This window comes from Podarcis filfolensis (genome assembly GCF_964270895.1).
Source record: "Podarcis filfolensis genome assembly, chromosome: 15".
NCBI lineage: Eukaryota > Metazoa > Chordata > Lepidosauria > Squamata > Lacertidae > Podarcis > Podarcis filfolensis.
In genome coordinates this window covers 41,492,468-41,505,658 of record NC_139618.1, presented here as the reverse complement: position 1 = coordinate 41,505,658, position 13,191 = coordinate 41,492,468, and the positions used below count along the sequence as shown (strand labels likewise).

Sequence of the window (13,191 nt, the reverse complement as noted above, 5' to 3'; positions counted from 1 at the left end):
ACTCCCTGCTTCCATGAGGTGATGAGGGTGGTTGCCTTCTTCGTCCCTTGAAAAATGCCTAGAGCTGAAGGTAGAAGCTGGAAGAGTGATGTTCTTTCCCTCTCCCTTTACAAGGTTCAGATTAGTTCTACTGGATCTTTTCCCAGATGCCTTGGGAAAAGGAAGTGTGTGTGTGCTTCTGTCTCATGTGGGGTGCTCAGTGCTTTTTTAAAAAGGGGTACTGAAGGGTACGCAGTACCAGCACCTCCTTTTGTTGTTGTTAAAAAATGTGGCACTTACTGGAACAACTTCATGGTGAGTGTAGAAAAGAAGCACTGGGCTTAGAAGAAACACATCTGGCGTAGAAGGGAGAGAAGTGACCAGACGAGGTGTCACCCACAGCACCCACTCAAAAATTCAAATGTGCCCATGAGCCTAAAAAACATTGATGACCCCTCTTCTAAAGTGACATGGATCTTAAGATGGAGGTCAGAAGTTAGTATAGCTCAGTCATGACTGGCCATCTCCTCCCCAGCCAAGCAGGTCTCTAGACTCACAGGCTCAAGAAACTGACAAGTACCCCTTCTTTGAGGACACAACAAAGCTAGAAAGCTGCCCTATCAGACTGTGATCTGAGCTGCCTACTAACATGGCAGGTGGGAGCACAGGGTCAGAAAGTTATATCCAGTCACACTATTTGTACCTTAAGCCAGATATTATCTATACTACCTGGCTGAGGCTATCCATGTTCCCACACAGAAAAGGCTCTTTCACTTTACTCACTACTTGAACCTTTTAATTGAAACTTCAGTGGTGTTCGGTTTTGCAGAAAAGAAAAAAACTGTCCCACCCTGTTGATCATCTTTGGCATTTTGCTTTCAGGTCTGCAGCAATGGGCAATGTGTCGAGATTGAGAGAGCCTACAGGTCTACCAACTGTTCTTCCAAGTGCCAAGGACATGCTGTAAGAGTTACATCACGGTTAAGGGAAGAATAATGGTGGCTGCTTTTTAGTGGCCTTTGTAAACGTTCTGCTTAGAGACACAAACCTTTCCTTCCTCTGTTGAGCACGTATGCCTGTTTTCTTCACCCTTCCTCTCACAGTATTCTCCCAGGACCATGTTCCTCAATGAGTCACTGAATTTCAGCATTGGAGACTTTGGTTCTTTTGCTTTCCCCCACCTCTGCCCATGCCCAGTATTTCTTCTGTAGCTTCTGTCGGATGCCAGTGCGCCAGTCCTGGTTGTCAGTTACAAGATACTGTGTATGTTGATCTCTGATCTGTCTCTACTAGGGATGGGGAAGAGAAATGTGTTCAGTTGCATTTTAATGAGAATTGGAATGCAGCTATCCTTCAAAATTTTATCCTAATTTTTGCAATGCAGTTCTCTAACCCAGATGTGTATATTGGGGGAAAGTGTGCACAAAATACACATATTACTGTGCAAAACTGCATTGTATTTGGGGAAATTTCCTTCAGAACTGTATACATTAGGCAAAAATGCACACAACAAAGTTTATACTAGGAGAAGGAAACAAAAATGGATAGATTCACCCATCCCTACTTTATACTGGAGTCAATGAAGATGTATCTGGACATGTACTTGGGCTCACTGGTTGAGGTTAACCCTTGAGTCCCGTGGCATGAAGAGCCCAGAGTTTGTTGCACTAGCCAAAATGTGTGGAACTGGATGCAAAGTCCTCTCTTGCTGGCAAAACCTGATGGTGAAAGCAAGCCCTGAACCAGATGGCATTGCAACAGTCACCGTTAAATGTCACCATTATTATTATTATTATTATTAATTTATTTCATAAAATTTATTTACCACTTGATTGTAAAAAACCCTCAAAGTGGTTTACAAAAAAGAAATTATTAATTTAATATTATTTCTATATTGTTGTTAAATGTGTTGTTCTGTTTTTTATAATATTATTTAATATTTATATCCTTCTACCAATAAGTACCCAGAGAAACTTACAAAAGAAGGGAAAAAGGAAACCCTAATAATACATTGAAGAATAAGCATGTATTACTAAAAAACTTACAGCCATGAAAAGCAACAATTAAATTAACAGTCTGAAGACAACAGGAAGGGAGCCAGGTGATGTAGGCCCAGTGTAGGCCATCCACTGTCCTGAGCAAGACAGTTTTGGTCCTAAAACCAGGACAGGAAGAAAATTGGTTTCATCCTTAAAATCCTGGTGCTGAGAAGTGACCACACACTCAGGCACCTTGCCCAAATCAGGAAGGTTGGAGACAGGATCATAGTTTCTAAGGTTAGCCAGGTCATCATAGCTTGAACATAAGATCATGAGAAAAGCCCTGTGGAGTCTGGCCAAAGGCCCATCTTGTCCAGCATCCTGTTCTACAGCAGTCAACCAGATGCCCATGGGAAGCCCACAAGAAGGACAGCAGCAGTCTCTCCACTGCTGGAGTCCTGGCAATGGGTGACCAGAGGTCTACTTCTGTAAATTGTGAGGGCCATTCCTTTCCACAAGGAGGGCTTGACCACCTTTGAATCTCAGGTAGACAATACATTTTTGAAAGTTTCCCCCTTCTCAAGAAGTCTGTGTGTGTGTGTGTGTGTGTGTGTGTGTGTGTGTGTGTGTTCAGTATTTTGGCTAACAGCTGATGACTTACACCAATTTGGGGATTGACTGCAGTTTTGATAATTTGTTGGAGCTGTGCCTTTGTAATCTATATAATTTTGTATTTATTTTAAAATGTTTGTTTTATGACTTGCACTGCATTGAATAACAGACCTGATCAAAAGGCAGGATAGACATCTTTCCAATAAAAATAAATAAATGAATGAATAAAGCAAGCATAGTCTGCTTCTTTTCCATGTGCCCATTTTAGAGACTAATGCTAGGTCTGTGCTATCACAGGTATGTGACCATGAGCTGCTATGCCAGTGTGAAGAAGGATGGGCGCCACCAAATTGCGATGACCCCACAGCAAATAGATGTGAGTTAAAGCAGGAGCCCCCTGCCACACTCCCCCTTTCTTTTCACCTAACATAACCGTGGACTCTTTTGTCATATGGCTAACAAAATGGCCTCTTCCCCAAATTTGCCACCCAATTCACAGATGATTAATTTTTTGGGGAGGGGGATTTGGGCTATTGGGTGAGGACTTCTGAATGGATTTGGAGGCAGGCTTACTATTTGCAATGGGGGCGGCCATGAGTGTCTACCCCTTTTAAAGTTCTAAACAGTAAAATGAAGGCAATGATGCAGCTCTTCTCAGAAGCTACCACTTTGCAGCTGACATGTTTTCCCCAGAATGCCCCAGATCCAGCATCGTTCTGGAGTATTCTGGGGTGAAAAATGGCATCCACCAGCCGCTAAACAGAGCTTTATTGTTACCTTATTGGGAGTTGGGGTGGCGGGGGGGGGGGGTGGGCAGCGGCACAGCTTCTCTGCCACAAATGGTAAACCTGCCTCACCATGAACTCTTCCAAAAATCCCACCTGAAATATTGGCCGCTATTTCAGGGAACAACCCACCCTGTCCCAATATTGTTGAAAGTTTGCAGCTGCAAACTCAGTTTGGCATAAGCCATTTCTCTGTGTGTTCTCCTGCTCCACATAGCTGGGCTAGTGATGGAAGTGAATGATCATTTAGGTAACAACATCAGGACATCAGGTAAGTTCTGTAATACATTGCTGGAGTTATGATGGGGGAACTCAATGCACTGCTGTCATTTGGGGTGACTCACCTTTGCTTGTTATAAATTCTTCCCTTGCTGCTGATTTCAGTGGCATCAGGTTGGCCATATTTACCAAAGTTCTGTCTCCAGGACATGTAGCAAAGTGTACACCAAACTCTCTTCTATTGCTCTGCATGACTGCAAGTTTCTCCTGATAAAGTAGTAAACTCAGGCAGCCCAAAGTATTAACAAGTTTATAAAAATATGGGGGGGGGGTAATAACTAGTACAATCTTAACCAAATCTACTCAGTCCTACTGAATTCCAAGGGACTTATCCCCAGGTAAGTAGGGTTAGGACTGCATCTTATGTAATTTGGGGAAGGATCCTTGGGTAGCAGGAAAACAGATGCAATTATCCTAGCATACAGTGTGATATCATCCTGTTGAATTCTTGCTGGTTTGATGGTGGCCAGAAAGAGGAGACGAAGAGCTCTATTTGAAGAAGGATGTAGTTCATTACTTAGCTGCAAGATGACCCTTCTCTGAGCAAGAAGTTGTAGGCAAAGATGATGGTGGCCCATTATTTATTTACCTATTATCAACACATTTCTTTATTATATTTTTATCCTGCCCTTCACTCCAAAGAGCTCGGAGTGACACACTGTCTCTCATGCACACATTTATCCTAGAACAACAACTACAAACTTTTGTGTATCCAAAGCAATTCACTTACAGTAGCTTGTTTTAATCCTTACAATTTCTGTAAGATGGGGCAGTATAATTAACCCTATATTACAGATGCCAGGCAATTCTCTAAACCATGGTTTAGATGGTCACAAATGAACTGCAGCAAAGCCTCAGGTAGGTTTATATGCAACCTCCCCTCTTCTTCTTTCACAAAAGGAGGTGAATTTATTCACCTTGGACTAAACCATGCTCACCTTGAGGTGATTGTGGTCTCTCCATAGTTACAACAAACCAGGGTCAAACCATGCATTGACATTCTGGTTTGGTAAGTAACTAGAGTTAGAATAAACCACAGTTCCCTCATGGTTTAGTCAAAAGTGAACACAGAAGCTTTAAGTCACTTTTGGATATGAAGGAGAAGATAAGGGAAGGTGTGAGGCTTTCTGACAACACTTTTGTGAAAATCTAGTTCGTCACGAACTGGGCTGAGAGAATGTGTTTTGGGTCATTTCCTGTGTCACAGATGAGGAATAGGGAGTCTTTGAGGAAGCATGATTTCCAAGAATTGTCTCTCAGTACAATCTCAGATTTGTTTATGGCCTGTTCTTTTTTTGCAGATATCATCATCATTGTTGCAGTGTTGTTAGCCATTTTAGTCACAGCAGTCACCATCATTGTCTTGTTGCGGTACAAAATTTCAAAGAAGAAAAATAGTCCAAGGTGAATCTTTTAAGTGAAGAATTGTCAGCCAAACTTTTGCAAAAGGGTTTAACTGCTGGATTTGCTAAGCGCTCAATATTAAGAATGGCATGTGTGGCCAGATTGAACATTGGGATGGAAAGCCAACTCTGGCTAGTTTGAGCAGTAGAGTCTTAGATTTTGGATGCCAGAAGCTGCTGATTGGGAGCTATAATTTGCCTTGATTAAAAGCAGGGGTGGAGGACTTGCAGCTGTTCAGATTAGGGATGGCTAGCACAGCCTATCTGTAGGCACTTGCACCATAAATTGTATGTGTTTTGTATTTATGCATTTCTGATAAAACACAGTTTTGTATGCCCGTTTCCTGTAAAGTAATGCACGTTTGTATGTATTTTGTACCAAAATGGCAAGGCAAAATTCAAAGTGGAGAATTCATATGTGTATTCCAATTCGCATATAAGTCTGAAACCAGTTTGGTTTCCTTTAAAATACTGTAGGGCTAGACAACAAGCTCTTCTGGAATCAGTCCTACTGATCAAGTATACCTCATTTCCCCTATGCTGCAATGGCAAAATCCAGAGCTTCCCCTCCAAGAGCACTGTGTTCCTTTGGAAAGAAGGACGGGATGTTATTATTATTATTCTGGACCAAACAATATATGATTCAGGAGAGACAGTGAAGGTCTCCATTCTCTGTCTTTTCTGCATCCTATATTGTTTGACCAAGACTTCTACATTTCTGTGTACAGAACACAGATGTTCTAAGTTATGAATTCAATCCGCATGCTAATATTTACTGTTTTTTGATAGCACCCACAAGAGTGTGGCTGGATCCACAAACCATGCCTTCTCAGGTCAAGATCAGAAGAGAAGACAGCATCTTGGCCCTGTGCCTGGCCCTCCAGAGGTGAGAAGCAACACAAACGGTTTAAACATCTGGGCAAAAGCTATGATCCTGTACCATTTGCAGTCCATTCACTTTGAATAAGGTTATCATAAACATTCTTCCCAATAATACTGGCCCTCAGGTGGCTGAGTTTCTGTCAGTTTGGAAGTAAAATTGGGCTACACAAAATTTCTACATACTTCCTAGGTAACCCAAGTTCCTAAGTTTGTAAAATAAATGAACAATATTTTTTAAAGAAAACGGGGAAAAAACACCCTTACAAGGAATTGTAAGTTTCCAGGATATACAAAATAGTGAGGTGTCAGTAAAGCCATGGGAAGGAAGCTGAAGATGGCAGACAGGGAGATGAAATTGAACTAAGAAGCCTTTAATGAGTCACAGTAAGTATCCAGAAGAGAAGGATTAGGGATGTGAGTGAGCATGCTGTCAATTTACTGTATTTTTCTCTCCATAAGACGCACCTGATCATAAGACGCACCTAGTTTTTAGAGGAGGAAAACAAGAAAAAAAAATTCTGAATGAAACAGTGGATGTATGATTTTTGTGGTTAATGCTGTAGCCATGGACATGCTATGTGATCTGATGGTGAATTTGGGGAGACCCAATGCAAAAATCCTGAGGATCCATGTGGATCCGTGCTTTGTAACCACATTTTTGCACCATTGCAGCCCCAGGAAACAGTGGATGTGTGATTTTTTTGGTGCAGGCTGTAGCCATGGACATGCTATGTGATCTGATGGTGAATTTGGTGTGAGCCAATGTAAAAATCCTGAGGATCCATGGGCTTTTACCTCCCCTCTCCCAGGCAGCCTCCGCTAGCGTCCCTTATCTCTCTCCCGATCCCACTGATCAGCTGCTTCCTTTCAACACTCCCTTCCCTCTTGTTTGCCTTAGTGTCTTTTCCTTAGCTGGAGCAGTTTTTTGCTCCTCCTTTTCTTCTAATTTCTCTCCTAATTGCTTTAGTCTTCCTGGTTTCCCCCTTTACCTCCTTGCTCCCAGGAAGCCTCCTTTATCTCTAGCGTCCCTTATCTCTCTTCCCAATTGGCAAACGATCAGCAGCTTTGTTTCAACACCCACTTGCCTCTTTCAAAAAAAAAAAGAAAAGAAAAAAAAGCATGATCTGCTTTTTGCCCCTGGGCAATTTGGCTCCAGGGACCACGCATTCGCTCCATAAGACGCACAGACATTTCCCCTCTCTTTTAAGGAAGAAAAATGTGTGTCTTATGGAGCGAAAATAACACCCTCTCCTGGCAGTATGCAAGAATAATTCAGGTGAAAGGAAAGCAATATCCCCCCCCCCCACTCCTGGGAATCCACCCCATGCTATATACCAGAACTGTTTTAGTTCCATGGTCCAAATCCTTATCAGGATCCACCATACTGGCCAAATTTGATAGGTGGGTGAGGTTACCCACCTTTCAATTTCATGATGTAATGGGATTTGGTGCTTTGAAGTCCCAGAGCGAGGACACTTTGCTCCAGTGGGTTTTGGCAAAGCACCGCCCTTACCTGTATGACATCAGGTATAGGGCAGGCCAGTATGGCTTGCCCAGAATGGCTTATGGGCCAATTAGAGAAGGGTGATGAGCCCAGATTGGCTCATGAACCAGAGGTTCCTTACCCTGCTGTATAGCTATGCAATGCTCAAGTTCTCAGAAACTCCAAAACTGAGCTCCTAGCATGGTGCATTTATTTCATTCTTTATTTCGTTTGTTAGTCATTTTACACTAAAAAGTCTCAAAGTGAATTAACAAGATATAATACAAAAATAAAACCAATTAAAAAACAGAAAACATAAAACACTGTACCATATAAAATATCCTAAGATGTTCACCCTACAACACAAATATAAAAGGTGAGTCCTGCCCTACCTCACTGTGTTTATCTTGTATATGTTTTAATTTTCTACTAAAACATCTCTGACTTGTATCCAACTAAGTCACACTGAGAGTAGACCCACTGAAATCAATGGACATGACCTGTTTAACCATCCACTGATTTCAGTGGATCTGCTCTGAGTTTGTTTTAATTTGATACAACTCATTGGCTGTAGCACTTGCACGTTTACCTTTCAGTCCTGAAATTACCGTCTATATGTTTCTCTAGCATGCTTGTGTGAGATTCATGTGACAACTGAGGATACCTCATTGTTGTTTTGAAAAGCAAAGATGGCACACTGTTTAAAAAGCTGTTTCCTGCTTTTAGGTCACCTCTTCCAGAGTTCTGCTCCCTCCACCTCCGCCCCAAGCAAACAAACCACCAGTTTCTGTTGTAAGTAATATTAAATGAAATAGTTATTCCTTAAAATATGGACCACAACAACACTGAAAACTAGAATGCTTCTGGAATTGTTTGTGAATTGCAGCCTGAACTGACCAATCAGCACCAGCTGGATTAATGTACATATCAGAATATAGTTGTTCTTTGGATTTTACACTTCTCTGAATTTTGCTCAAGAATGTGCAAATGTGCATATTTTGTGATAAAATAAAATACATTTAGAAATGCATCCTTTGAAAAATGTTCAAAAATATGCATTGAAGTACACGTTTTCATGTGGGTTTCTAAAAAGAAAATTCACCAGATTAAATGCACAAAGGGGATGGAACAGAAAGCCTGCTAAATTGTACCTGACCAAGATTAGATGGTACCATCCTTTCCTCCTAGTAACAGTAAAATCTAAAAAAAACCAGCAAATGTAATGCAATATGCAATCTACACAATTATATCTCATCATTCTGACAAGGAAATATATTTATGCTAATGGCAATGAGCATTGCCAAAAAAGAATGAAAGCGATGTCAAAAATGCGCAATACAATTGTATGCATTTCTGGTCAGAAGTAAATTCCACTGCATTTAATGTGACTTGTTTTAGAGTAAATATGTGTACTGTTATGTTAGTTACTTTAAAACATACACACAACCACACACAAAAAATTAACATGTCACAGATAAACTTGAGGCAAAAACCTTTCTCCCCAGTATGGTGTTTTTCATGTTCATGGAGAATTTTGTTCTTTTAACCTGGGGAATGTTGAAACGTGTGTCTTTGTGATTTGTTGGGGTTCTAGAAAGTCAGGTGGCATGAAACTGTATTCAACTATTCCACTTTATAGAAACACTAATCAGATGTTGCTTCCTATAATTCCTCAGCAAATTCCAGATGAACCGTGCAACCACCTATCAACCATGTATCAAAATGCCAGAATGGTAAGTTCCTAAATGAGCCCAAGAAGGATCCTTCTGGAGTGGGGGGGGGGGGGAGCTGAATCAAGAGTGCTATTATTTCCCCTCTAATACTGACCATTGGAGTTCCAGGGGGATCGTATGGCACCATTTCTCAACTTCCATATCTCAATCCATAGAAGAGTAAATAGGGTGTTAAATCCCATGTTTTTGAGGTCAAGGAAACAAATGGGCATGTTTTAACTGGCTGACAAATAGAGTATACTGAATCAGCAGTTTATTCCATCCAATTTATTTATTCAATTTATTCGAGGGTTGGACTATATGACTTTTTGGGCCCCTTCCAATTCTACAATGATTCTGTAAGCCTAAAAGGGACACAGGTGGCACTGTGGTCATGAGCTTGCTGATCATGAGGTTGGCAGTTTGAATCTGCACGATGGGGTGAGCTCCTGTTGCTCTGTCCCAGCTCCTGCCAACGTAGCAGTCCGAAAGCATGCAAGCACAAATAAATAGGTACTGCTAAACGGCATTTCTGTGAGCACTCTGGCTTTCGTCACAGTGTCCCATTGCGCCAGATGCAGTTTAGTCATGCTGGTCACATGACCCAGAAAGCTGTCTGCGGACAAACGCCAGCTCCCTTGGCCTGAAAGCAGAGATGAAAGCCGTACCCCATAGTTGAATTTGACTGGATTTAACCATCCAGGGGCCCTTTACCTTTTTACACGATTGTGGGATGCTTGTCTAGATGAATAAAACAATGAGTTGGACTTCCAAAGCCATTTCACCCTGAGTCAGCCCGTTGGTCCCTGCAGCCGAGTATTGTCTATACAAAGGCTGGGGGACCACTTTTGTCCAGTGAGCCAGATCAAACTAGGGCCACTCCTCCAGGGACCACTTTTGATTGGTGGGTAACTCCACGCACCTGTCAGTCACCTGCCAGCATATGACATCAGGTGAGCCTGCTGGAAAGCAGCAGGGTTTGTACCCGGTGCTGAATTTAAACAGTTCTGAATGCAAAAGCTATTGCCAAGGAAAAACTGGGAACACATTCCTGTGCTCATGATTGTTCCTTGGCAGCTTAGGTTTTACCTCCCCCACTCCAGTAGTTATATGGCATCTGGTGAGTGGGCATGGCTTGCTTCAGTGAAGGTTTTCTTATGGTAGAGTTCACATAGCTTGTTGCATGGCCAGCACACAGTAGTAGTCCCTTTGAGTAGTCCCTTTTATGTGCACAGATCACACATCTACACCACCAATCTATATAGGTTTTATCTGTGGTGGATCTTGGGGTCTCAAATTCAGCAGCGCCCTGTGTGACGCAAAAGTTCAGTGTCCCCGGCCTATTGCGATCTATTCTAAATCATAGTTTCAGCATCCCCTGTGGTGTCCCCGAGGCTCTATGCCCAGTGTGACTGAACCAGTTTTGCTCCCCTAAATCCACCTCTGGTTTTATACCAATTTAATTGTTACAGCTTCCTGCAAAGAATCCAGGGAATTGTTGTTTGGTGAGATTGCTGAGAATTCTCTGTGAAGAGTGCCCTCTCCTCTCCTAAAAGAGCTGCTGTTTCCAGAGAAAAGGAAATGAATGTTAAACTAGTATAAATCTATATTGCACACATAAGCCCTGACAAGAAGCACACTTAGCTGGCAATTGCTGCAGACAGCTGAGTCAAATTCTGAGTGAGCAAAACACAGAAAGCACCGCTCCTGCCTTGTTTTCTGTCCCCTAAAAAATGGTGCCTTCTTCAGATATCCTTGCCTGCTGTCTTGATATCTTTGTTGCTTACTATGTGGAAATGTTTTAGATAATCTCCTGTTTTCTTTTATTCCAGCCAATTGTAAAGCCAAACATTCCTCCACCTCCAATTCCAACTGCCAAGACAGGGTTTTCTTCTGTCAACAGCAATGCAGTAAGTATTTGCTTCAGGATTTTCTCTCTCCTTTCTAACTGAATGCTGGTGCAACTATCACCAGTGTGGATCTTCTTCAATCAACTAGTTGCCCATTTTCACTTTTTCCCAGAGTGATGAGAGAGGCTGCATTTAGAAAAAATGGCAGGGGTAGTTCAGATGTCTTAACTCCCAAAGTTAATGAGGCCCTCTGTTAACTACAGAAGCAGCCTCAAATCCTGATTTCAAATCCTGGTTAAGGGGGAACCTTGGTAAAGGTTGACAGGAAAAAATTCAGTCAGATTACAGATGGAACCTGCAGTCCTATGCCTTCCACCCCACCCTGCTTTTTGAATGTGAATTGGTTGTAAATCTCCTTGAGATTTTGGGTTGCATCCAACTAAGTTCTATTCAGGGTAGACTCACTGAAATTAATGAACCCAAGTTAGCCACACCCATTAACTTCAGTGGGTCTTCTCTGACTGGTATTGGATATACACCCCCCTTTTAAATAAAGTTTCTAACAAATGCAAATCATCCTCACCCTCTGCTTTTAAGACTGCCATTTGCTTTTACCTTATTTTGTACTGTGCTGATTTTGTGCACTTTTGCAGAAGGCAGGATAAACCTTCATTATGATTAATATTTATTTATTCATTGCGTTAATATTAATTGGAATTGGAATTTTCAAATACGCTCCAAATAAGCTGCCTGGGTGGGTTGGTTGTGTTGAAGAGAGAAAAGGGGGTGACTGACATCTGATCAGGAAAATGTGGCATTTCTCTTACAGGCAGCAGCAATGATGGCAACTCCTTCTCCCCACTTCAAGTGTAAGGCAGCTCCTCCACCTCCGCCCCAGGTAAGGAGCCCCAAGATTCACAAGGAAGATGCTGAGCTGCACAGTGTCCTATGAATGATGGCTGCTGGGAGCAGCAGGTTGGGAGTGTGCTGTTGTGCTCAGGTCCTGCTTCTGGGCTTCCCCTAGGTTGGCCACTGCAAGGACAGCATGCTGGGCAAGAAGGACCCTGTGGGCTCATCTCTCAGGGGAAGACCCAGCAGCCATTTTCTTCATTCCTGTGGCAATGTGCTCAACCATAACCTTTTGTTCCCTGAGGCAAAGAACGTGTGCATTGCACCTGAGGGAAGGAAGCCATTTGGGGAGCGTAGGGCAGGCTATGCAGGCCTGCAAGCAGAACCTGAGCACAACCGCACTCTCCCCACTGCAGTTCCCAGCAGATGTTGTTCAGAGCCCTGGTGCCCCAACAGTGTGCATAGAACACAGCCGTTGTGGCTAATAGCCAGGGGTAGCTTTATGCTCCAGCAAGCTATCTAGTTTTAGTTTAAAGCCATCCAAGTTAGTGACCATCCCTACCTCTTATTCAAGGGAGAAAGTCAGGATTTGAGGATGTGGCACACCACAAAAATGGATGGTGGAGATGTATACATACATACAGGCCCCACTTACTGAGCACAATGTGTTTCCTAGAAATCATTCGGTCTGCAAGTGTTTACATGAGTCCACTATTTCTACGTGTAAAGGTAAAGGGACCCCTGACCATTAGGTCCAGTTGTGGCCGACTCTGGGGTTGCGGTGCTCATCTCGCTTTACTGGCCGAGGGAGCCGGCGTACAGCTTCCGGGTCATGTGGCCAGCATGACCACATTAACCCACAGCGCCACCCGCAACCCATCATTTCTACGTATACCTATGGGGAAATTTCTAATGTGTTCCTGACCATGGAATTTTGACCCCGCCCCCCAAAGCCAAGAAAACCTGTGAAAGCCTAGAAAAAAGGCTCACTAATTTGTCTTATCACTACGCCTCCCTCCCTCCATTCCTCAGCTAACCAACAAAAGGCAAACAAAGAAGTAAAAGGTGCTCTCTGTTTGGAGAGCTGAATCTGTGGGATCTGCATGTGTGTACAAATATATCAGAGCAAAGGTGAAGAGCATATATCAATCTATGTAGCCAGAGAAATATGATGGAGGAGTTTCATTTTTCATTTTTAAGATGCTATTTTCACATTTCCTATCAATTTGTATGTATAATGATTTTATTATTGCTTTTATTGGGCTTTTATGCAAGCTGTCTTGAGCACCTCCATTTTTGTATAACTAGCTTAATCAAACTAAAATAGCTAAAAAATAGGTGGTGTGCTTAGGACTGCAACATGGAGAAACTTGGGAAA

At 42.5% G+C, this 13,191-nt stretch overlaps 1 protein-coding gene across 1 annotated transcript in view; it reads left to right on the top strand.

The window, feature by feature from the left end:
• ADAM28 (ADAM metallopeptidase domain 28) overlaps positions 1-13,191 on the top strand; it is a 72,748-nt gene that overhangs the window by 55,783 nt on the left and 3,774 nt on the right. The window contains exons 17-24 of the mRNA XM_083588503.1: positions 862-942; positions 2,868-2,946; positions 4,936-5,038; positions 5,827-5,923; positions 8,129-8,194; positions 9,079-9,135; positions 10,947-11,024; positions 11,794-11,862. Coding sequence (XP_083444629.1) covers positions 862-942; positions 2,868-2,946; positions 4,936-5,038; positions 5,827-5,923; positions 8,129-8,194; positions 9,079-9,135; positions 10,947-11,024; positions 11,794-11,862 — 630 coding nt within the window. The remainder of the gene's footprint in view (positions 1-861; positions 943-2,867; positions 2,947-4,935; positions 5,039-5,826; positions 5,924-8,128; positions 8,195-9,078; positions 9,136-10,946; positions 11,025-11,793; positions 11,863-13,191) is intronic.